Genomic DNA, 26,163 nt, shown 5'->3' on the forward strand with positions numbered 1-26,163 from the left:
GATGGGAGTAATGTTATCCTCATAGTATTGTTGAAAAACATCAAATGGAAGAAACTTAGGTAGTGGAAGCAAATACCTCAGTCTGTTGGAAATCATACACCAAGTGAGACTCAGGAAAACACCTCTGTGCTTCCTCTTCTCCCCTGCGAAATCAGTGTCAAAATATAAGATCTGTCAGCTTCTTCCCACCTGACCAGAGGCAGAGCCAAAATGCGAAAATAAATGTAGACTGAAGAAATAAGAATGCAAGGTGAGGATTCATGCCAAATCATGAGTGTCGGAACAATAACAACAAAAGTGATCTGGGGGGCTTCCCTGGTGGCGCAGTGGTTGAGAGTCTGCCTGCCGGTGCAGGGGACACGGGTTCGTGCCCCGGTCCGGGGAGATCCCACATGCCACGGAGCAGCTGGGCCCGTGAGCCACGGCCCCTGAGCCTGCGCATCCGGAGCCTGTGCTCCGCAACGGGAGAGGCCACAACAGTGAGAGGCCCGTGTACCGCCAAAAAAAAAAAAAAAAAAAAAAAAATAGTGATCTGGGGATCACAATGGACCAAAAGTCAAACATGACCCAGTAGTGATGCTTCAAACCAAGGCAAGGATTTTTGTGTGTGTGTGTGGGGGGAGGGGGTGGAGTAAGTGAAACACTTGAGGGGACACCTCTGATTACCTCTGATTACTGCCATGGCAGGTGTAGAAGAGCACCAAGGAAAAGCGAGTATCACATCTGTAGGGAGGGACATGGGTTCCCGGCAACAGGCAAGGTTCAAGTCAAGATGTGATGGGAATGCTGGGCTGAAACCAGTCAGATGAAATGATATAGGGATAAGTGTAGAGACCCAAAAGTCAAGAGTTCCAGGTAGGAAAAGCCATGTTTGACAGCAGATCCTGGGAAGACAGCTGAGGGTGGAAGTGGGGACGAGGTTGAGGGGAGGGCACGGTGGAGAGGTGACTTCAGAGTGGGCCAGGCCAACTTCCAAAGGACTTCCATCCTAAATCCACTCTGGTCACCCCACAGGATTATCTCTGGCTTAACTCCAGGCCCCAATGGTGAAGCAGACTCTGGTGAGTCTGTCCAGAAGCATGGGCTGGGGTTTTGGGTCATATAAGGAAAGACAGAAGGTTGTTCCATTTGCTGAAAAGACTCCAAGGCAACTTGAGAGCTATCTTCACACATCAGCAGGAGATGCTGTGGGGTAGAAAAGCCAACAGACTTTTCTGGGAGGCTCCAGTTATGTGGGGCAGAACAAAGCCCAGTGAGGGGAGGGAGAGATGGTTAGATTTCAGTGCATGGTGGGGACAAACTCGCAATCACTCAGAGCTGTCTCTGCAGGGCCCAGGTCAGCCAGCAGGGTAGAGAGCTTGCAGTCCCTGGAAGTTTTCGAACAGTTGCCCAATGGCTTGGAGATGCTGTAGGCAGGGCTGCTGTGGTGGGTGGGAGGTTAAACTTGACAAGGTTTTCTTCGGTCTTTCTTGGAAACGGTTTCTTCAAATGACAGCTTATGGGAAGCCCAGTACAAAAACAAAAACAAAAACAAAAACCTTGCTTCTCTCTGGGTGAGCTGGGGATAAGGACCAGGCTACCAGGATCCCCACCTCGAGGAACTGTTGGGATGTTCTTGAAGTACAGTTGAAAAGTAGTTACTAGATAGCGTATGAGATCTTTTTAATGCTAAGCCCTGGTAAGCCAAGACAGGAGCTTGAACGTGCCAGGCTGGTAAAAATAATTGTTTTGCTCCCCAAGTTTGTTCGCTGTCTCAGTTCCTTTTGCTTACAAACCCTGGACCAGCTGCCTCCTCTGATGGCTCCTCGGCTTTGTTTTCACATGCAGCCTCTGCAGTAAGAACAAGCGAAATGGCCACTGCCTGGGGCTGGCCTGGGGCATAATCGCGATGGGTTTGCCAAGGCTGGGTCTCATTGTACGAGGGATGTTTGCGGACACAGGTGGTCTGAGCTGAGCAGTCATCCAAGAGGAATTTATTCAACAGTCACTGGTATCTTCTCTCTCTGTGCTGGGCTTCATGCTGGACCCTGGGAATACAATGTCCAGTAAGATATGATCTGTGTCTCTGAGGAGTGTCCAGTCTCTGGGAGAGACAGCCTTGTAAAGGCAGAGCACAAAATGCTGGGGACGCTCAGGGGAGTACACACCAGGTGGGGACAGCGTAGAGGGGGTTAAGTGCCAGGGAAGGCTCTGGGAGAGATGTTTCAGTGGAGCTTTGAAAGACAAGTAAGAATTAACTTGATGAAGGGGGAAAAGCTGGCAAAGTCTATGCTAAGATCAGAGCAGAGGGAAGAACAGCAGAGTGTATTTGGGGAACTGCCGGTCATCCGGACTGGCTGGAGCTAAGGGAGTCAGAGGGGCCTAGCAATAGATGCGCCTGGAGAAGTCACCAGAGACCAGTTCTTAAAGCTCTTGTGAGCTGATCCAAAGGGACTTTGTTCTGAAAGCTCTAGGCAGCTTGGGAGGATTCGTAAGTCGTATGAACTGATTTTTGTTGTGGCTCTTGCAGTTCCTGAGGCCCAGAGGGCTCAGCAGTAGCCCTGTGAATTTGAGGGATGAGCCTACTCAGTGGGCGTTACCAATGATACCATTAAGTCTGGAGCACGGCCTTCTATTCCTGGCTTGGTTCCTGAAGCAGCGACCTTCAAGTCATCTCTTGCCTTTTCGTGCACCAAGTCCCTCCTTTAGCAGAATAGGGATAAACATGCTGCCACCACCCTGCCACATTAAGAGAATTGCCAAGACCAAAATGTTCCACGTGGTATGAAACAGAGCACAAAAAGGTCCTCCTTTAGGTAGAACATGATGGCTCTTGAAAGAAAGTTTGGATGAATCACAAATGTATAATGAGTGCATTCTGTTCTTAAGTTGTTGGCAGGATAACTGGCACACCTGTTTCTCAGAGCAAGGGCTTGTTCAAGAGACACCCATGACTTCTTAAGGCCTGAGCTGGCTATTGGAACGGGTTTGGGGTGATTGGGAAGCTGCCCTCTTTTCTGAGCTGGAGGTGGGGGAAGGCAGGGGGTGCAAGGAGAGCAGCAGCACATCCCACCAACCAGCAGGTTTCTGCTGATCTCATTGGGTTGTTAAAAGGACTGAGACGATCCGAGTAAAGGGCTCAGCACCATGCCTGGCTCATGGTAAGCCCCCAATAATAGATGTTAGTGGTATTGTTAACGTGTATATATTTTGAGACCAACTCTGAACTCAGAGCGCCTCCTGTCTCTTGGATGGAATATATATTCTTTGAGATTTTAATATCATCTACCCTCTATTCCCTGTTAAGCCATGGGTGCTTCAGGGCAGGTACCATGGTCTAGCAAGACATGCATTCCCCACAGCACCCAGTAGTGTTCTCTAACCCTCCTTGCCCCTCTTCTGAGATGGCACTGGTCAGTTTGCCTTGTAGTGTAGTTAGTATTCATGTCAGTGTCTTGCCTCACTGAACTCTGAGCTCATCAACGCTGGACTGAACATTTAAATCTGTGCCCAGAGACAAGCGTGCTTAGCTTGGCCCTGCTTCAAGGCCTCAGCATTTGCTGATCTCCTTACCTGGTACTTTCCCCAGCTCCAGCATCAGCTGTAACCTCTGCAGAGATGGTGCTCCTGACCATTGAGTTATTGCCTTCACTCCACATTCTATCATATTTTAAAATTTTCAGTATTTGAAATAATCTTGTTGGTTTATTCATTTGTCTTCTCCACAAGAATATAAGCTCCATGAGAACAGGGGCCTTAGTTGTCCCTTCATTGCTGTATTCCCCAGTTTCCTATAATTGTGCTTGGCATATAATAGGTGCTCCATAAATATTAATGAATGCTGAATTGATTCTAAATTAAATGGCTGGGGGAGTGGGCCTTTGTACCTCTTCTCCAAGACTGAACAACAGGTCAGTATTGCAGAGATTGCAAAAAACAGAGCATGTGGCTCCTGCTTCCCAACTGCTTGGGGAAGAAAGAAACAGCAGTATAAACATCATCAGAACAAGACAAGGCAAACTCCTACCAGGCGCTAGATGTGAGGCACAGAATCAGAGGCAAGAGACACAGGTGGTGGTTGGAACACAGCTTGAGCGCAGGGACCATCGTACTCACTCCACTATGTCAGCACCTAACTCAGAGGTTGTAGAGGAAGTGCTCTGTGAGCGACTATTGAATTGCACTGAGCAGACAGCCCACCAAAGAAGTGCAGGAGGTTAGCTGAGATACAGAGAATCTGTGTTTAACTTGCTATCTTCCTACTCAGTTAAGTTTTCGACCTGTGTGTGTCAAGAGAGCCTCTTAATTTCAAACTATTTAAATATAAGCATATACAGAACAAGATAATGTTTTGGCTAAAATCCATGTCATTTATTTATTTAACAAAAACCTGAGTATCTTCTCTGTTCCAGACCATGTCCTTGGTGCTGAGAATGGAGATAAACCCTGGCCCTCAAGGAGCTCACATCTGGGGGAAAGATACGTACATGAGTAAATATAATGTAGCGTATGCCGAGGGGACCCCTACGGGAGGCAAAGAGCAGAGGGACCGGATTCTACGGTTCATGTCCACAGGAACGAGAGACCTGGCTAACGGGTATTTTTTGTGAAGAACAGATAAGGTAGTGGTCCTCAGAGTGTGGCTGGCTAATTATCTACATCAGAATCATCTGGAGCACATATTAAAATGCAGATTCCCAGCACTTCAGCAGGTTGGGCTTTGGGACCTGGGAGTCTGCATTCTAAAGTGCTCTAGGTAATTCCACTGCAAATTAAAGTTTGAGAACCCGTTTGCTTATAAAACTGGAATGAAGAATGATCTGCACATCTGAAATGCTCATTTGTGTTGGCCTTTGGTGAGAGGCAGGGCAAGAAGGGAGGAAGAGGGGAGATGACATTTATTAAGCTCTATATAGTCTCTATATAAGTTAATTTAATTCTCACAATAATTCTGTGAGGTAGATATTATTACTCTCATTTTACAGATAAAGAAACAGAATTAGAGAGCTTAAATAATTTGTTCAACATTTGGAGCTAATGAATCCCAACACTGAACCTAGATTCACTTAACTGTAAAGTCTGTCCACTTTCTGTAACACCATGTTGTACCAGGGGACTGAGTAATGTAACAATTTTCTTTTAGTTCTTTGCCAGATCTTGCTAGGTAAATATAAAGAACAGCCAGATGGTACTCTGATCATGTCCGAAGTAACTGGCCATGGATACATACTTCTCTGGCGAGTGGGGGACTCAGGGCAAAGCTGGGAGGAACAATAAAATGAGCAGCCAGTTCTGGCTTCTTTCCCCATCATTTTCTCACCTTCTGGTGGAGGTGTTATGAAAGGTACTATGGCTAAAGCCTGGGTCCATCCGGAGGGAAAAGGAAACATATCCATGAAAGTAACTCCACCTGATAGCAGAGATTCCTGGGACTCCAAACATCCAGACTCAAGTTTCTCAAAAAAGTTAACTGTCAGGAACAGAGGCCTGAACTTGCATTAGGAAACAGCTCAACCTTAAGAGAAACTGTGAAAGACCAGCAACTTTTCCAGGTTAAACAAACACTATCTCTTTCTACACACAGACTCAGAAGTACAGCAAAATAAACACAGCTCAGAAAATAATGGGAAGTCCAACCCCCCATTTTATAAGCCCAACTTATAAAAAGTCTCCTGTAATAGAGAAAACACACACACAAACTGCAAATCCTGGTTAAATTCCCACTCACTATATTGTGTCATTCGCCAGACCATAGGCAGGAGCAGCGAAGTGGAGCATGTTAGATGAAGAAAAGGAAAGGTGTTATAATAGAGGCAGCTGACAACAATACTGGGGGCGGGACACGCTCCGGGGCCTCGAGTTCAGAAGGCAGGTGCGTAACCGCCACCGGCTTCTACCGCTGAGCTTGGAGCCACAACAGTGGCACTACTAACCAGACCTGAGTTTCCTGCGCTGGAGAGCTTCTTTCTTATTTCTGGCATTTCAAGCAACTGCTGAGTCCAAAGATGAGTTTTGATGAAATCAGCCCACAGTACTGACGCTATGGATAGAACACAGCTTAGATTTCACTATTTAGTGTAACAAAGATTATAAGCCAGACTTTATTTTATTGCTACATTTTCCCCACACCCATTATGGGTACATTTGCTTCCACCTACCTTTTCTATAATACTGGCATGGTTTAGAGTTGTTAAAAAAAAAAAAAAGCCAGTCTGGATTCATCCTCTCTTTACAAAAGTGTTGATTTATTTATACTGCACTTGATTCAGCCCCTCCAAATACACAGCTCCCAACAGGCAGAGTTAGAGAAGCAGGCACCACAAACCATAGTTTAAAAATATGCAGGCAGCAGGCACTGTACCCGTTTAACTATAACTGAAAGCTGCTGATACTTCAAACCAGCTACACTAAAGCCATCTCTGGGGGCATCTAGACGGAGTCTTAATCCTGATGGCAATATCTGGTTGTTCTAGAGTCTAACAGGATACCTGGGTTATGCCTTTGGCCAGCCAAGTGGGAAGAGTACGTAGAGCCCACATCTAACTACAGCAGGTCTTCAAGCTTATTATCCTGTCACAGTTTATAAAGATGAGGAACTAATCATTTGGGAGCTGTGCAGTCAAAATGTCCAGAAAACAAATATACTATTACAGTGTGTAAAATCAAGTCAACCATCTTGTGGATCCTTGGCTGTCTCTGGTCATGACCTCAAACACTTAAAAAGGAAACCTCAAGTATGCTGGGAGATAATGATCAGAACGCTTGGGTACCTTGGTTCCTGACTGTCAAGTAACAGGGCTCACCGCCATGTTACTTCTTGCAATAAGCATACAGGGCAAATCCTTAGAGACTGCTCATTATCGATGCTAAGCTCCTGAGAGGTCAGGGGGTGGGCAGGCTCAGGACTATCCAGGGCTGAGCAAACTCTGTAAACCAGCCTTACAGCTCTAGGTCTTATCCTGGTTCTGAGAACATTTCAGTTCTGCTCCAAGTCCGCTTTGTTCCAATTCAGCGATGACAGACATATATTTGAACTCGTTTGGTCTGAAGTTAAAGGTCTCCACTAACCCGTAGGTCTCTTTTCGATCAGTGGCATAGAAGAGCTGAACTTGGTTGGCAATGCACTGTGCCTCAGCAACATTCTGAAAGGTAAAAAGAACAGTCAGGTCCTTTCCAGCACAGGGCCATGAAGCTCTGTGTCTAAGTCCTATGGCAGTTGGGGGCCCTCATCCAGGAGTCACTGCTTGCAGAAAGCTTCCCTGACATCCCAAGTCTTGGTGAGGTGCCCCTTTTCTGTGTATTCAAATTACCCTACACGTCCCTCTAACATAGTATGCATCATACTGTATTGTATCTGTCCTTTTTTTCCTCTTTTCTTTTTTGTCCGTCTTCCTTTGTGTGAATTTCTCAAAGTATGTGCTTCTTTTACATCCTGTACCCAGTGAAATCTGGTGAATGTTTGCTAATAAATTAATGCATATGTTAAAAATTTCCCTCTTCATTCAGTTCTTTAGTAACTGTTTAGTTTATCTCAAGGGGGAAAAAAATAGCAATAGTTACCCAGCTCCAAGAACCAGTTTGTGAGTTACTACTAAGTTCTTGACTAACCAGACATACTTTGAATAAAACCTGTTCCTCATACCACCTCAGTCAAAAAAGTAGTGCCAAAGCCAGCTGTAGTTTTACAATTCGTCCATAAAGTCTATGACACAATGTTTTTTTCTTTTTTCTTTTTGACTGTGCTGCGTGGCTTGTGGGATCTTAGTTCCCTGACCAGGGACTGAACCCAGGCCCTCGGCAGTGAAAGTGCGGAGCCCTAACAACTGGACTGCCAGGGGATTCTCTATGACACTCTTTCTTCCCTGTGATGGAGCCTCGTTTCTCTTTCCTTGAGTGTTGGCTATACGTAGTGACTTGCTTCTAACGAATAGACTAAAGTGGAATGATGAAAAATGACTTCTGCTATTCAGTCACAGAAGACACTGCAGGTTCTGTCTTGCTATCTCTCTTGAATCACTTGCTTTGGGGAAAGTCAGTTGCCATATCATGAGGACATTCAAGTAGCCTACGGAAAAGCCAGTGTGGCAAGGAAATGAGGCCTCCTGCCAACAGCCATGCAAGTGGGGTCAGAGGTGGATCGTCAAGCCCAATCAGCCTTCAAATGACTGTCGTCCTTGCCAACATCTTGACAGCAACTTCATGAGAGACTGAGCCAGAGCCACCCAGACATGCTGCTCCTGAACTCCTGACACACAGAAACTGTGAGGCGATAGATATTTGTTGTTTTAAGCCACTAAGTTTTGGAGTAGTAATTTGTTATGCAGTCATTTCTAACTAATCCACCCGCAAAGCCCCAGGGAAAAGAAGGGGCCACCTTCTCTAAAGCTCAGTAGCAGGGAAATGGTGACCAGACCACTCTGTGTAACAGAAGTGGGATCAGGACACAGGCTACACTCTTGAAACCTTACAAGAGAGTTACTTCAAAAACTCTTACTTTTGTTTCCTATACATTCTCTGGTGCCAGCTGATCAGAGGCACTTATTCATGATTACAATGTTCACACAGCCAAAACCCAACCCCAAGCGATAATGGAAAATTCCTACTAAAACTGTCAGAAGTGTGCTATGCGTAGCTACAGTGATAAAAAGAGGTTTATAAATACCACAGCCTGCTTCACCTCCATTCCCTCCTATGGGCCTTGCAGGTCATTTCTCATAAGCAGGCACTGATCTCTGAGACTGGATCTTCAATCAAAAGCCATTTTCCAAAATGCTGGCTATTTCAAATTAATAGAATTTTAGAGCTGGAAGGGGCCTTAGAGATCACCCAGTCCTCATTTAATGGACCAGGAAACCAAAGCAGATGAGGGTCAGGGATAGACCCAAGGTCATATGGCTAACAAGTGGCAGACCAAGGACCAGACCTCTGGACTCCCAGGCTGGTACTCCCTCCACTTCACCCTGATAGTATTTCTGGTGGGGCAAATAATTAAGACTGATCAAGGTCGATAACTCTACTTCATCATTTTTATCTTTCTTATATTCAAACATGCCTCAAGAACAAACCATCTCTAAAGCAAGTGCATAATCTGAGGCAGATACCACCACTCTCTGAGGCCCTAAACTGTAGGGCCTGTGAGTCAACTTTTATTTGAGGCTTAGGATGGTGGAGGTAAGGGTGATTTCAGTTGTGTACATTCTAGAACAGTGCTGCTCAAACTGCAGAGTCCTAGGTGGAGGTGCCTCTGGTCCCTTCACCTCTCTTTCAGCTGTTATATCCTGGGGTTTTACATAATAAGATTCTGTGTGGATAAAGGGCTCTGACCACTAGTTTGAAGACCATTAGAATGGTGGGTAGAGAGTTAAGATATGGAGATATGTGCAAATGTCTCTCATGGAGGATTATGGAAAGCTCTCCTGCACCCCAACCCCTGCCCACTTATTCACCCCCTGCCTTTTATTCTCTCAACATGAAACAGTAGTCTCTTCCCTTTCCAAGACCCAAGAAGATAAACATATTAATTCCCTATGTTGCTCAACAAGGAGGTTTATTAACAAACCTGATTCCTCCCTCTTTTCAATCTTAATAGCTACAATCAAATTACCAATTCTTGCCCATTTTATTCCCTATATATTTCTGGAGACATTCTCTCCCCTCCATCCCTACTACCACTGCTCTAGTTTAGGTCTTTACTACTTCTTGCCCAGACTATTGCAACTGCATTTTAAATGATCACACTGACCAGGCTAGAACTAAAAAATATTTAGGAAGCAAATACTTAAGGTTAATGGTCTTAAAATCCAACTCTTTATGGGTCAACCCCCATTCAAAACCCTTTAATGATCTTTTTGTGCCCACAGCATAAAGCTGATCCTTTAAACACAACCCACCAAACCTCCTTTTTTAATATACCAGTGACAGCAAACTGCTTGTAATACCCCAAGTCATTTTATGCCTCCTAGCATTTATGTATTCTATTTCCACCACCTGGAACATTCCCCTCCCCCTCCCCACTTTACCCTGCTAAACTCCTGCTAATCTTTGAGGTTCAGCTCAGGTGTCATCTCTAGGAAGGCTTCTTCCTCCTTCTGGGCCAGGAACGCTCCCCCTGCCCCCTCCCCCAATGCTGTGCATGTCTCTCTCCTAGCACTTACTACATTCCAATGAAATCATCTGTTAACACACATGTGGACACAAATGAGGCTTTCTAATACTATACTAAATTTTCATCATTAAAGTTAATCAGTTCAGAAGAAACCTCTAGTTTCCAGGTATTTCTATTCATTTGCTTTACTGTATTTGGAAACACTATGCCTAAACTGCAAACTCATGCATGAGTGTGCAGGGGATCATATATTTATATTACATTTCTAGGTTTCCCATCTCTGAATCGTGTATCTCTACACTAAATTCTAACATGTCTAATTCTGTACTACATTAGAAACTCACAGTCAAGTTGACTTATACAAGGCAAAGGTGTGTTGTCTGGTATGATGTTAAATATAAGGCTAGGAAGCAAATTTTAATAATTATGGGTCTGAGACTACTAGGGTGAGGGGGTATAAATGCTAAAACAGAAAGGGTCTCCTCTGACCTCTAGAGTCCACTTCTAATACAGTTAGATATTATGCTTTGCTGAAGATCAGAAAATGCAGTATAATCTCTATGTCACTCACTCCTGTGGTCAAATTTTAAACTTTATCATTATTGATAACTATATCCCCTCCAAATCTCAATTTGAAACATCCGTACTTTGTCTACTATTTCCTATATTTAACACTCACTCCCAAATTAAAAAATCCTTTAACTCAAGTAGGACTCGCAGTTCTGTCTCTAACCTTCCTCATGTTTCCACTTCCCTCTTTATCCAACTTGCACTCCATTGTCAATAATTACAATCATTCCTTTGCATTCACTTTTAAATTCCTGGTCCCTATCTTGCTTCATTACATCACTTGGCTAAACCATAACCCTAGTTAAATCCAACTCTCGGTCCTCCCTCTCTGTGCTTGTACCCGCACACCCATTCTCTCTTCCATTTTCCTAGATCACACGTCAACAAACACTTTCTGGAAAGGGAGACACTGTTAATATTTTAGGCTCTACGGCCCTACAGTCTCTGTTGCAGCTACTCAACTCTGTTGTAGAGGTAAAGCAGCCATAGATAACATGTAAATGATAAACATGGCTGTGTTCCAATAAAATTTTATCTACAGACACTGAAATTTGAATTTCATATACTTTTCACAGGCCATGAAATATTATTCTTTTTTAGTTGTTTGTTTCCTCAACTACTTAAAGATGTAGAACACATTCTCAACTCATAGGCCTGTCCTAGACAACAATTTCACACTTTCTCTTTTCCACCCAAAAGTCCAACACCTATTCTTCCATCCTCACTCTCAGCTGACGATCTTTCTTTTCACTAAGCAATCTGAAGAGAACTTCTTACAAGCTACCACCACCTCTATTCATTTAACTGTATTTGTGTCATTATATCCTGGCTTCTCTCCTGTTGTTACGTTTCTGGCAAAGATCAACCCCTCATTCCCAAGACTCACCCCACTCAAAAACACCACTTCAACAACTCTCCAGCCTCCTTCTTGTCCATTATCAATATTTCCCTCTCTACTGGATCTTTCCATCAGCCTATACATATAATGCTATTTCTCTCATTTAAAACAAAACCAAAAAAACACTCTCATCCCCACTTCTTCCCCTATTCTCTCCTTCCCTTCTCAAAAACATCCCTTGAAAGATGTGTTTATGCTTACTCTTTCTCTTCCCATTCTTTCTTAAATGTACTCCAATCATGCTTCTGTCCTACCACTCCTTTGAAACTGCCCTTATAAAGGTCCCCAATGACTTCCATGTTGTGAAATCTAGTAAATTCTCAGTCCTCATCTCATTTGCCCTACCAGCAAGTGAGATTTGGCTAGTTGAGCACCCTTGTTCCTTGAAACATTTTATCTTAGCTTCCAGGGGCTTCTACCATCTTAGTTTTCCTCCTGTCTCACTGACTCTTCCTTTTTAATCTTCTTTGCTGATGCTTCCTCATCACTCCAGGGCTCAGTTCTTAGACCTCTTCTCTTTTCTACCTTAATTAACTTCCTTGGTGATTTCATTCAGTCTCATGGCTTTAAATAACAACCTGTATGCTGACTACTCTCATTTTTCTCTCTCTAGCTTGGACCTCTCCCCTGAACTCCAAGCTCATGTATCTAACTGCTTACCACTTGGATATCTAACAGGCGTCTCAGATTTAACGTGTTGAAAACTGAGCTCCTGATCTTCCTCCCAAACCTCTTCCGCCTGCAGTCTTGTCTGTCTCAGTTAATGGCAACTCCATTCTTCTGGGTAGGATTTTGGGTGACTTCCAGTTGAGTGTGATGGGTAGAAGGAAGAATGGGAGAAATGGGACTGAACAGTTACAGGAATAACAGACAAGGAAGGAGAGTCTCAATTATGTCCTAGACTTGGGACTTACTGCTACTATGAGATACTAGCTGAGTAGCATAACTTTTCCCTTTCTTGTATGCAGCTGATTAAGAGACAGAGGAAAAATAAGTGGGTGTTGTAAAAAAGAACCTCAGGAGGAAGAGGCACTAACGTGCCCACTGTCTTGAGGACATCCTGAACTTAAACCCTGCCAGATAAATGAGACTGAAATGAGCAAGGACTAGACGAACAGGCTGAACAGTAATCATAAAACTGCTCCTGGCCCTGGATATGTAAAGAACACACACAACAGACATCATTACCTACGGGCATATGGTCAATGCTCTATCCCAGCAAACGGGAAAAGGAGGAAGGAAATTCACTATGTATGATGAATGCTGTACATGTGAACGGTGTGGAGGAAGATAAAAGATTAAGAACTATTCTAGACTTTGAACTCTTCCCTACATTTAAGAAGCCAATTTACTTGTCCATAGTCTCTTGCCTGAAACCCCTAGGGCCAGATGTGTCTTGGAGGCAGAATTACTGGATTTTAGAAAGGTAACAAGTGCAGATACCATATAACTGTATCTGAATACCTTCAGGGTCACCAGGTAAATCCAAAAAGGTAAAAGTTGATTCTTACCAGGAACGTGGAATCCATTTCTGCTGTCATCAGCACTATGCCCTTTTCTTCCTTAAGTTCAGGGTAGTGATACAAAATCAGCTGGCTGGCTGCAGCTTCCCCTCGGGTCTGTAAGGAGGAACACTTAATCAAGGCTCAGGAAGGTGCCACCACAACAAAACTGCGACTTCACAGCAACAGAGAGTCTGGAGGGAATTCTGGCTCTTAACAGCCCCTTGGGTGGCTGGTGAGTCGGAGGACTGGCACGTGGCGGTGGCCAGGTCTGCCAAGGCACATCGAAACTGACAGCTTGCACAGTGTTATTTGTGTCTTCAATTGAAAAAGGTTTGGCTTTTCTCCCGGAAAATGTTTACAGTAGGCAGTGAATCCTTCATCACGGCCATATATTTAAAAACAAAACGGCACAAGCAGCTACCAGATCAAGTCCTAAATAAAGCAATATGCCTGTGTAATTGCCGCCTTTATGGACTAGTGCATTTCACAGTTGAAATCTACTCCCCTTGGCTGGCTCTGAGGACTGAGCTCTTTTAAGCTGTAGCAAACAGCTGGAGAGTTTGCACATGGGCCAGATTTGTAATGTGCAGTTTTAAAATATAATCTGGGTGGGAGGAAGGGGGGAAAGAAGAATGGGAACATCATAATTTCATGAAGAAGGGACAGGGCAGTGGTGACTAGACCTCACTCCAGACTAGGAAGAGAGGCTAGGTTCAAAGCCTAAGCCCTCACATAGTATAGAAGGAAACAACTATACATTCAACAGATCTCTGGGTTTCATCTTTAAAATTTCAGCAAAAGTCCTTTTAATTATCAATACCTAATTATTGCTAGGGTACTCTTAATAATAGTTCAGCCTCAGTTCTCTCGAACGTACTTCAGATACACATCATTTTGGTCATAATTATGTTTCTGGATCTTTTTCCTATACTTGTATATGAGCTTCACGAAGGCAGTCCTAGCGTAGTTTCCAACACAACAGCATAATGGTTAAGTTCATAGACTTTGGAGTCCATAACCTGGAGTCAAGCAACCCCAGCTCTACCACTTACCAGCACTGTGAACTACCTTCTCTGAGCCCACTATTTTTTTTTTCTTTTCTTTCTACTTTTTTTTTTTAAAAAAAACAAACACAATATAATTTTTGGATACAATCACAAGGGCTACAGTCATGAGCAAATTCTCATTCTGTTTTGTGCTCCCTTTACCCCAACTTCAAAGCGATTATAATACATTCTTGTTTTTGCCAGATTCAGCCTCCAAATATAGAATGTCAATCCTAGTGATGATCTTATTTAAAATACTTTTATTTTAAAAGCTTCAAATGCTTTGGATCAAACTTCTTAATCTAATACTTGGGAGTAAAACAAAGAAAAAGGAAGGAGGGAAGCAAACAAAACGACATCTGTGAAATGAAAACTATGCATCTAGCACCTCAGAAAGTGCTGACCTGGTCAATAAAACACATGTAAGACAAAGCGCCTACCTTAACGTTATGAAGATAACCATCACCACTCACCCATGTTTGGTAAGTGAGGTACGTGCAGTAAATGTTATAGATGTATGGGGAAGAGAGCAGAGAGCCAGCAGTAGTCAGAGAACGTGTTTTGGGATCTTTTCAATTTCTAGGTAGTGAGCGGGGCCTAAAAAGCGAGCCCAACAAAGTATGACAATTCATCAGTGCTACAGCAAATCCTGCTGGTAGTTAGTACATATTATGTGTCCTCAAGCCTCAGCAAGGGCTCATAGTAACACAAAGGGGTAGGCCTCCTTCATCTAGGGGCTGAGCACAGGCCACCTACCTGAATATTTATAAGTGCAGTGAAATGGAGTTCAGTACCTGTCCACTGCCCGACAAAGAACTCATAACCTTCCCTTCTTGGCAGTGCACAAAGAAACTGTGGGAAACAAATACATGAGGAGACAGATGAATAAATAAAATCATTTGCTCTATGTCCAACCACCTGTGTCATTCACTCCATTTCTTCAAAGTTTGGGTTTTAAAACTTTTTTTAAATTATGAAATTCATATGTATGTGATGATGTAACAAACACTCATGCACTTCCCAACCCACCTAAGAAAGAAGGCATTAGCGATCCAATTGAAGCTCTCTCTGTAAACCCATTCTAATTCCATTCCAGTATAACAGGTAAACTGCATTTGGTGTCTGTCATTCCCTTTCAGGTTTTTATACTTTTAATGTATAGGTATACATCCATAAACAAGAAATAGTACTGTTTGCATGTTTAAAAACTTAAATCGTATCAAACTATATGTATACTTTTTTTTAACATCTTTATTGGAGCATAATTGCTTTACAATGGTTATATGTATACTTTTGCAACTCGCTTTTTTTTACTTCACATCATACTTCTGAGATTTACTCATGTTGATAAGTATAACTTCTAATTCATTATTTTCACTGTTATATGGAATTTGACTACAGAAATTTACCACAATTTTATCTATCCTTCTTTTGATGAACTTTTGGGTCTTTTTCAATTTCTAAACTTTCTAATGCTGCTGCATTAATTTTTGTCACAATTATTGTAATCACTTCATATTCTACTATCTGAGGCTGATACTGAAGCATGTCTCTAAACACCAAGAAATAATTAGTTTTATGCTCAAGATGAATTGGGGAGGAGTGGTGAAGAGAATGGTGGCAGAACAAAACAAAGTATAATCAGTCCAATATGCATTAGTCATGGAATTGTCTCCTTACTGCTAACCACCAAGGCTCTGTTTTATTATTATTACATGAGATAACCTCAGTGCCTAATGGGTAAACATTTTTTTAAAGCTTTATTAAGGTATACTTGAACTATAAGTTGCATATATTTAAAGTGTACAATTAGAATCGTTGTGACATATGTATACAGTGAAACCATTACCACAACCAAAGCAATGAACATATCTATCATCTCTAAAAATTCCTTTGTAATTCATATCTCCCTCTCTCCCACTGCTCTTAAGCAGCTACTGACTTGGTTTCTGTCACTACTGGTCAGTCTTCATTTTCTAGAATTTCGTATAAATGAAACCACAGAATCTATACTTCTTTTTGGTCTGGCTTCTTTCACTCAGCACAATTGTTTTGTGATCTATCCATGTTGGTGCATATATCAATAGTTCATTCCTTCTTACTGCTGAATCTTACTCCATTATATATGTATTGTATATGATGTATATGTACACACACACACAATTTCTTTATTCTTTCACCTGTGATAGAGTTGGGTATCTTCAGTATTTGGTTATTACAAATAAAGTTGCTATGAACACTTGTATACACGTCATTGAACGGACATATGCTTTCAGTTCCCTTGGGAAAATATCTAGGAGTAGAATGGCTGGGTCTTATGGCAGGTATATGCTTAACTTTTAAAGAAACTGCCAGACTCTTTTCTAAAGTGGTTGTACCATTTTACATTATTACCAGCAATATATTAGAGTTCCAGCTGCCCCATATCCTCACCAACATTTGGGATGGTCAATCTTTTTAATTTTAGTCATCTTAGTGGTATCTCACTGTGGTTTTAATTTGCATTCCCATTATGACAAATGATGTTGAACATCTTATAACTTCCATTGCACTTCATTGGTGAATTGTCTGACTCTTTTGCTCATTTTTAAATTGGGTTGCTTGTCCTCTTATAAAGTTGTAAGAGTTTTTAGTATATTCTATATACAAGTCACTTGTCAATATATGTTTGCAACTATTTTCTCCCAGTCCGTGGCTTACCTTTTCATTTTCACAACAATGTCTTTTGAAAAGTAGAAATTTTTAATTTTTTTTATTGTGGTAAAATAGACATAACAGTTACCATTTTAACCATTTAAAGTGCACAGTTCAGTGGCATTAAGTACATTCACAATGCTGTGAAACCTTCACCACCATCCATCTCCAGAACTTTTTCCATCTTCCCAAACTGAAACTCCATACCCGTTAAACAGTAACTCCCCGCCCTGCTTTCCGCTCATCCCCTGGCAACCACTGTCCTTCTTTCTGTATGTGAATCTATTCTAGGTACCTCATATAAGTGGAATCATACAGTATTTGTCCTTTTGTGACTGGCTTATTTCACTTAGCATGATGTCTGTAAGGTTCATGAATTTGCAGCATGTGTCAGAATTTCCTTCCTTTATAAGGCTGAGTAATGTTCTACTGCATGTATGTATCACATTTTATTTAACCATTCATCTATCAGTGGACACTTGTGTTGCTTCTACCCTTTGGCTACTGTGACTAATGCTGTTATGAACATGGGTATACAAAGAGAAAATTTTAATTTTGATGAAATCTCATTTATTGATTTTTTCTTTTATGGTTTTGTGCTTTTTGTGAGGTATCGATACTTAAATCTCTGCCAAGCCCAGGTCACTAAGATTCAATCTAAGATTTTTTTTTCTAGATCATTTTTTTTTTTTGGCGGTACGTGGGCCTCTCACTGTTGTGGCCTCTCCTGTTGCGGAGCACAGGCTCCGGACGCGCAGGCTCAGCGGCCATGGCTCACGGGCCCAGCCTCTTCGCGGCATGTGGGATCTTCCCGGACCGGGGCATGAACCCGTGTCCCCTACATCGGCAGGCGGACTCTCAACCACTGTGCCACAAGGGAAGCCCTTTTTCTAGATCTTGAGTTAATTTTTGGATACTGTGTGAGGTAAGAGTAGAGGTTCATTTTTTTGCGTATGGATACTCAAATTATTTTGCACAATTTGTTGGACATGTGTTGAAAAGATTATCCTTTCTCTATTTAATTACCTTGGCACCTTTGCTGAAAAACAACTGACCATGCATACGCTGGTTTACTTCTGAATTCTCTATTTTGTTCCACTGATCTATTTGTCTGTCTTTATGCTGCTACCACACTGTCTTCACTACTGTAGCTTTATGAAAACACAGTCTTGAAATCAGGTAATGTAAGTTCTCTAAATTTGTTCTTCTTTTTCAAAATTGTTTTGTTATTCTAGGTCCTTTGGATATCCAAATAAGTTTTTAAAATTGGCTTGTCAATTAAAAAAAAGAAAAAAAAGGCCTATTAGGATTTTGATTGGTATTATGTTTTATCTAGAGATCACTTTGGAGAGAAATGACAACAATATTGAGTCATCCAACACAGTATATCTCTCCATTTACTTAGATGTTTTTTATTTTCTCTCAGCAATGTTTAGAAGCATTTTTTGAGAATCTTAGAAATTAGTATAGACACCAAGTCAGCTGATCCATCTCACCTATTCCCTTTCTCTTAGGTCTTCTGGCAGCTCAATACCCCAGCAACAATTTCTTAATTCCTTTTAGGTATATATAATCAAAATAGCATGGCCAAAGCTGAAAAGAAACTGCCAATAAAAGAGAAACTTAAAGGAGTCTGAAAAGATTAAGGTCTCAGGTATTGCTTCCAACATTCACTTCTATTAATAAATAAAGATCCACATCAGAAAGGGCTGAGACGTTTCAGAGAGCTAAACAGCCACAGGCTCATTGGGCCAAATCCACATGATTTCATAAGGCTAAAAATCTTACTTATCAGTACAATCAATATGTGAGCATCTTTGTTAAATAACTATAACATGTGAGATGGTATGGAGCATGAAGAGATTGGTTAGGAAACATCCTTGTCTGGCAGCACTGATAAGCAATCCTCATATGGTCACTGGACACTTACTGTTGGACAGGACTGAGCTCGGTTCCAGATCAAATCAAACTTCTCTTTCTGTAGGTTAGAAAAGAATAAAATTCAAAAACAAGAAAACATAAAAGGCCACAATCACATTTAAATTCACCAAGACTGAACTCTAGAACTAAAATACAACTAAAACAACCCCAAGTTCCATCATCTACAAATCCCTACAACAAAGAGGAAAAAGTAGAGGTACGCTTTCCTGTTCAATATCGGAATTCTTTGTGAAGAGTGGATACTGCAAATGCTCTAACTCTTTAGGGGACTCTGCCCAGTGTCAGAGACAACAGGTCACTGAGTCTGTCCAGGGAGAGCTAAGAAGGCCTGTTCAAACAATGAGTCAGCATTGGAGACCTAAAATATCACGAAAAGTGCCAAGCCTTCTGAATGTTGCACTCATGAAAGGAAAGGGTATATATGTAAAAGATCTTTTTATTTTCTTAAAAGAAAATAAAAGATAGCAATACTCTCACAACAACCAAAAGGCCTGGCTTTATTTTTCCATCTGTAAGTTTTCCTCCTTAAACGTACACGTGTAAGCTCAGTATATATTTGGGTGCTTGATATAAACTTAACCTAAAGCTACTTCCTCTTCAGAGAAGAACAATTAAAGAACTAGCTGATAACCCAGTACATTAAATGCTTTCTTCTGGTAGAAGGCAGCAGGACATAAACCAGAAGAAGTCGGCAGCCTTCCTTCCCAGTCACAGATCTTAATGGTCAAGCGGTGGCCCGTTACTATCTCCAAGAAAGCAATTTTGAGAAAGGAAAAAGAAAAAAGCCACTTGCTAAGGGGAAATGCCAGAAAAAGACTAGGAGGAAGCTCCAAGTCAGCTCAGGTACAGGTCACTCACAGACAGGAAGGGAAGAAAGCTAGGCCAGAGGCCTTGTCCTAAATTCCAACAGCTTGGCTGGAAAACACCAAAAAGAAATAAAAGACACTTGAAAATTGCTCAGCAACATAAACTTACACCATGCTCCCTTGTCAGAGACTTGACTCAAAGAGACATTTCTAAACCAGAAAGATGAAAAACAAAAGCCATAAATATACCATATGGAGCTCCCAATCTTTGGTGCTCAGGGTATAATAAAAACCCTCAGAGCTATAAATGTAAGTTCTCAAGAGGCAATAAACATAGGAAAAGTAAAAGCAACTGGCCTGCTAAGGTTAGAGCCCTGACCTTCATGTTATAACACTCTCATTTTCCCCTCCAAACTACTTACAGGAATAACTGCGTAGACTGTATCTTTTGCTGCAAAATACTGCTGCCAAATCTGTACAAAAAAGAGAGAGTGTCTGTGACCATCAGTAACCTTTTCAACCTGTACCAAGAAGTGGTGACAGCTTTCATTGCTCAGAGTAATATGCTATTTGATAACAGGGAGGAAAACCCAACGTAATACTTTTATTACTAGTACATGATTACAAAAAAGATTTAATACAACCTACTCTTCTAGATGATTAAACTGTAACTCTTAATAACAAATTCCTATCAGAGAAACGGATTCTGAGACCTTGTTAATCACTTCTCCCAAGGTGTGCCTTGTGTGTAATAGACAAGCTTCTTTTTTATCATATGTTCTCTCTTCTCTCCCAAAACCCGCACTGTCCGGCCAACTGTGGGCCCTCTCAGAGAGCCAGGATCAGTCATTCGGAACCCAGGGTCTGAAGTCAGGCAGATCTGGACACATATCCCAGCTCTTATCATTTGCTGGCTCTGCTACTTTGGGAAAACTACTGGAAATCCCTAAATTATATCAATATACTCATCAATAAAATAGTAATATTAACCTTAGAGGATTACCGTGAAGACTACTGAAATAATGTTTGTGCTTAGCACAACAGAATTACAATGCAAACCAAAGCCAAGGTGCTCCGAGGGCAAAAAAGAGGCACTTAATCCAAGTTAGGGAACAAGTGGCAGAGGAAGGGACACTTGAGCTGTATCCTGAAGAATGATCAGGAGTTAGCCAGGTGAACAGGGAGTCTGGGAAGAAAAACAGGTAGGAGAGAAGATAAGAGACACATTCTAAGCAGAGAATGACAAGCAGTAGCAAAGGCATAGAGGTTGGGGAAGGCATCATAGCCAAGGTGACACCTGAGGGAGCTGGTGTTGAAGACTGGGTCACCTTCCTTTAGAGCTGCTCTGCTTTGTCAACATTCCCATGAAAATGGGGGGGGAGGGAGGCAACTGAAGATACTAATCAAAGTGTGATCTCACCAACACAAAGCACAGAAGGACTATTACCTCCTAGGACCTTACTCTATCAATGCAGTAAGGTTGCTTTTCTTTTTTTTTTTTTTTTTTGCGGTACACGGGCCTCTCACTGTTGTGGCCTCTCCCATTGTGGAGCACAGACTCCGGACGCGCAGGCTCAGCGGCCATGGCTCACGGGCCCAGCCGCTCTGCGGCATGTGGGATCTTCCCACCAGGGCACGAACCCGTGTCCGCTGCATCGGCAGGCGGACTCTCAACCACTGCGCCACCAGGGAAGCCCTGTCTCCTCATTTTAAGGACAGCATATCCAGCTTATTTTTATTTAATTTGTATTAGAAGATAGTTTATGAATCCACACTGAATTTATGAGACTGACAGACGTTCCCTAACATAGTTGACCTTGGTTACTCAAAATTACATTAATGAACACAAATTCGTATCTAAAAATATAGGTCTAAATGATATTTGTCATATGATTATCAGGCCTCCTGGGCCTGGCTTCTCTCCCCCCTAAAGGACATGCCTGGTGTCCACTTTCTATTGGCACTTCTTCCCAAAGGCAGTTTGAGGTCTCCCGGAGACTTTGCATTAAGCCTCTATTAACAGAAGTTAGAACTCTGCGCTGTTTTCTTTTTGTTTTTCTGTCTTTCCACTAGGCTGAAACCCCTTGAGAGCTGGGGATTCTCTCATTTATTTCTATGCCTGGCACAGAGGCTGACATTTAATAACTGTCTGCTGAAATCAATGACACAGCGTTCAAGGACACCCACAGCAATTGGCACAGCTTCCCGTAAGGGAATATGATGCAGAGTCAAACAGACAAGGCTTTGAGTCCTAGCTCTGCCACTAAGTTGCTTCATGTCTTTAAGTTACGGTTTCCTCAGCTGTAAATTGGGAATAATAGCACCTACTTTATAAGGGGGTCATGACAATACAATGAAATAGTGTATATAAAGCACTAAGTACAGTACCTGACAAGTAGTATACTACTTTTATTATTATTTTGATTCTCTCAATATACCTAAAATATAATTCATGGAACTATAAGGAATGCCAATAAATAGCTTATTATATTCTAATTAAAGAGAAAAGAATCAGATGTGAAAATGTAAATAGCATTTACAAATGCTAATTCAAGCAATATGGAATGCCTGGTATATGGAATGACCAAACAAGCGGAATAGATCACACGTGGTTTGAAGGTGTCCAGGAAGCTTCCTGCAGAAGGTCCTAAAATAATGGAGGACTCTGAATGTCAAGCAAAGGAATATGGGAAATCACTGAATATTTGAGAGCAGGTTACTAACATAATATTTATTTTTATTTATTTATTTAAAAACACAAATATAGCACTTATTCTGTGCCAGGCACTGTTCCAAGTACTTTATAAATATTAACTCATTTAATTCCCCAAATAACTCCATGAGGTAAGTACTATTATTATGTCCACTTACAGATAGGGAATCTGAGGCCCCCAAAAGTTAACTAACTTATCAAAGTCATTCCGCTAGTAAGTGGCAGAGCTAGGACTTAAAACTGGCAGCTTGGTCCTAGAGTCTGTGTTCTTAACCAATACACTATGCGAAGTAGAACTTTAGGAGGATTGAACTGGTGAGGATATGATAGGGGGAGAGGGGGTGGGAGAAATAAGAGCAGGGAAACCTATTTAGAAAGGTAATCATCCAGGCATAGAGGAGTGATGATTTTAAATAAGATGTGGACAAAAGGAATGAAAAAGAAAGGGGAAATGTCAGTTGATTAGATATATAGGAGTGAGACCAAGTTTTTGTATGCACTATTTTTCATGTAATTCATCACTTTTGTTTTCAATGATTGCCTTTCATTTTGGCTAGAAAGAGGTGTCAGGAAATGTATGCTCCTTTCTACTTTCAGATTTGGTTCACAGAGCACACATTTTCATAAAGTATGACAATTCATTTTCATTCATTACCTGTTTTATTTCTTCTGCAGTTTTGTCTTTCACCATCTCAATGTTAAAGATTGAACTGAGGGTCTGAAAGAGAAAATAAAAGGCAATTAACACCCACAATTAAAAAAATAAAACAGTTTAACTCTATCTGTAAGCCTTGTGGGAAGCAACATGGGAGGACAGTACAGCAGATCTTCAATAAGTGGAGAATGAGTATAAGAAAACCCACATGCTCAGAAAAGGGAGCCCCCAGGGCAGGTTTCACAGTTCTATTTTCAGGGGATATCTACTGGTACTTCCCAAATGTTTCACGCTCACTAATAAGTGTTGCAGCACTTTGCAGCTCCTAAGAGGAGAAAGTTCGGTTGTTACCTTTAACTGCTATTCTGCCAGAAGTGGCTCCTTATTTGCAAGTTAAATGACAGAGTAAACATGTTTTTATTTGATTTTTTAAAACTACTTCCTGGGACTTCCCTGGCGGTCCAGTAGTTATGACTCCACATTTCCACCGCAGGGGGCACGGATTCAATCCCTGGTTGGAGAACTAAGATCCCGCATGCTGCGCAGCGTGGCCAAAAAAAAAAATCTACTTCCTATAGAAAGTAGTAAGTAGTATACTACATTTCCTTCACATTTCCTCTAGCACCCCCAGGACCCACACTATACTAGGAGTCATATCAAGGTCATAACAAAAATTCGTAGAAATATCTCTCATCTCCACAGTTAGAAAATCACAAAATCACTGAACCACAGTAAATATGTTCAAACTTGCAGCCTCTTATTATAGATGTTCCATATGAATTTACGCTTGGATATTTAATTAAAAACCTACCTTGTCCTTGGTGAATCCTCTGCTCATACGCTGTTTCCCCAATGTGTCTGTCTGAAATATACAGTGGGACAGGATATTAATCTCTACTTTTAAGAAGACGACCACCCTCCCTAGGTGAGGTGCCCAATAATTCATTTAGTAATGTTGCACCTCAGAACTCACTTCTCTCCACTCTATACAGTAACTGTACATACTGTTCTAAGAGTTACTGTTTGTGAGACAACTTTTCTTTGACTGATTCTGAGATACAGAGATGAGAAAGGAGTTCTTTGTTAGTAAACACCATCTACTGGTACTGAGAGTCCATTACATCCCTGCCACCATGGATGAGGGAATCCTTCTCAGAACAAGCCTACTCGGGTTTCCTGTGCTCTCTTTCCCAGTGAGCCACAGAGGAGGTAAGAATGGAATGATGTATTTTCCAAGCTGCTTCTTATCTGTGACAGCATTTCTGAAGTCAGGCAACCTCAGCAGACTATTGAGTCTTTTCTAGTACTCCATCTTAGTATTCCCTCCCTCAAATTAGACTCCCCCTCAAAAAAGGCCAGGAACAACTGAAAGTGATTATTTTCTCTCCTAGCCCACTCTCAGATAAAGGTCATGGCCAGGAAATACAATTTTGAGTTGTTTCTGACAGTAGGGATGTGTTGTTCTGAGTTTTCCATTCAATTTCTGTGCCTTTCAGAGAGGAGTGCAATCCACACCTGGGATTCTGAAGCTGAAACATACTTTCTGCATTAAACCCTGTTTTTCATTACTCTGTGCTTTAATGAATCCAAACCTTTCATAAATGATGTCGGTAGAACCAGTACCCACAAACTAGACAAAAGCGTGCTGTAGAAAAACCTACTGGATACACCCTATGTGCCCAAAGTCTCAAGAGCAATTAATGAAACATTTAAAGCATGTCTACTACAGATGCTTTGGAAACCTATGGGGACCTGCTTTTTTGTTATCACAATAATTGACTGGATGGTTTCACCTGCATTTATGGGAGAGGCAGTGGCGCTAAATGAGCTGCAATTTTGCAGATGAGTTCTACATAATGAATTTTCCCTCATCCCACACAACTTTCCAATTCTAGCCAGACCTTCCCTCCTTCCTCCCTCCCTCCTTCCTCCCTCCCTCCTTCCTCCCTCCCTCCTTCCTTTCCTTTCTCTTTCTTTCTCCTTTTTTATTCAATACTGAATTTTTCAGAAATGCAACTACTATGTAACTTCAGAGAAGACTGTACATTGTGGAATCTCATGAGGGTCACTGATAACAACACTGCTTATGGTTTGGGAGTTTTTATAATTACCAACATCCCGTACCAGTTTGCATTTGATGCTTACGTATTCATGGTGATTCCATACAGAGGTGAAAGAACCTGATGACCGTACTAGGTCTCACAGCATAGTTGTGCCCAAGAACTTACATGCTGAAATCTGTATTTTATTTAAAAAATACTTCCCTTTATTACAGTTAAGGCATTATATTTATTTTTCCCCCTGAAATTATGTGTGTAGGTGGGTTATATTGTCTACATTTCATTTCAGGGTAGAATTAGAGAGAATTAAATACAATTTATTATAAAAAGGGGATGTTGGGTATCACGTGGTAGGGAACCAATGACTCAAAGTAAAGAAAAGGCTTTAGAAATGTAGCCATTAGCTATTAGCCTTCCTCTAGCTAGATAAGAAAGACAGTAAGTGAATATTTACCTAAGAGTTGCCATAATTTAAATTAAATCTTTACTTATTCTGCTCTTGTCATCGTAAGGCTGAATTTCTAAGTCTTGTTTCAAAAAGCCTTCCCAGATAATATTGAAAGTTTATAATACAGTAATATTTCCCATAGCTATTTATTTGTAATCTTGACACTATGTTTGCTAAAGGAAATTACATTTGATAAAATATTTGTAGTAGAAAGTTATTTGTTCATATAAAATTGTAAACTACGTTTATCACAGGTTGAATTTCTCCCCAACCTTGTAATGATTAACCCATTAACTATTCTTATTCTAATTAACTCAACCAGTTATTAAAAGACTGAGTGGATTCTCTTAAAATTTAGGATACCCAAGGCAAAAAAAGTTATTTTCCAAGTAAAATAAACATCTCTCCTTTTACAATGTAGAACCCCAATTTTCCACTGTAACTACCTTATTTCAGGCCCCTGCAGCCCACACCTGGATATATTCTCCCTGGCTTTGCCTCTCCCCCCTCCAATTTGTTCTGTACACCACCTTAGATTAGTATTTTTCAAATCATAGGTTGTGAAATCAATTTAGTGGACTGTAGCCAAAGTTTTTTAAAAGATGAAAATAATAATAAGAGTGCATTGCATGTATCAATAGTAAAAGTAAGCATTTGTTTCAGTTATAATTATATACATATATGTGTAATGAATTGCAATGTAAAATATATTTCTTACCGTGGGTTATGGTCAAAAAGTTTGA

At 41.3% G+C, this 26,163-nt stretch overlaps 1 protein-coding gene across 4 annotated transcripts in view; it reads right to left on the minus strand.

Annotated features, from left to right (window-relative positions):
* ATPAF1 (ATP synthase mitochondrial F1 complex assembly factor 1) overlaps positions 1 to 26,163 on the minus strand; it is a 33,604-nt gene that overhangs the window by 1,471 nt on the left and 5,970 nt on the right. The window contains exons 3-10 of one of the 4 annotated variants that reach the window (XM_060021616.1): positions 23,724 to 23,774; positions 22,913 to 22,975; positions 19,967 to 20,017; positions 18,728 to 18,775; positions 14,860 to 14,955; positions 13,064 to 13,171; positions 7,048 to 7,121; positions 1,970 to 2,027 (exon numbers count right to left, since the gene is read on the minus strand). In XM_060021616.1, the coding sequence (XP_059877599.1) occupies positions 1,985 to 2,027; positions 7,048 to 7,121; positions 13,064 to 13,171; positions 14,860 to 14,955; positions 18,728 to 18,775; positions 19,967 to 20,017; positions 22,913 to 22,975; positions 23,724 to 23,774 (534 nt within the window). In that variant the 3' untranslated portion in view covers positions 1,970 to 1,984. Of the gene's footprint in view, positions 1 to 1,969; positions 2,028 to 4,332; positions 6,020 to 6,053; positions 7,122 to 13,063; positions 13,172 to 14,859; positions 14,956 to 18,727; positions 18,776 to 19,966; positions 20,018 to 22,912; positions 22,976 to 23,723; positions 23,775 to 26,163 lie in introns of those variants that run through there. The other 3 variants (XM_060021617.1, XM_060021608.1, XM_060021611.1) reach the window with 3 other exon arrangements.

The sequence above is a fragment of the Delphinus delphis genome, chromosome 1, assembly GCF_949987515.2.
Source record: "Delphinus delphis chromosome 1, mDelDel1.2, whole genome shotgun sequence".
In the NCBI taxonomy this organism is placed as follows: Eukaryota; Metazoa; Chordata; class Mammalia; order Artiodactyla; family Delphinidae; genus Delphinus; species Delphinus delphis.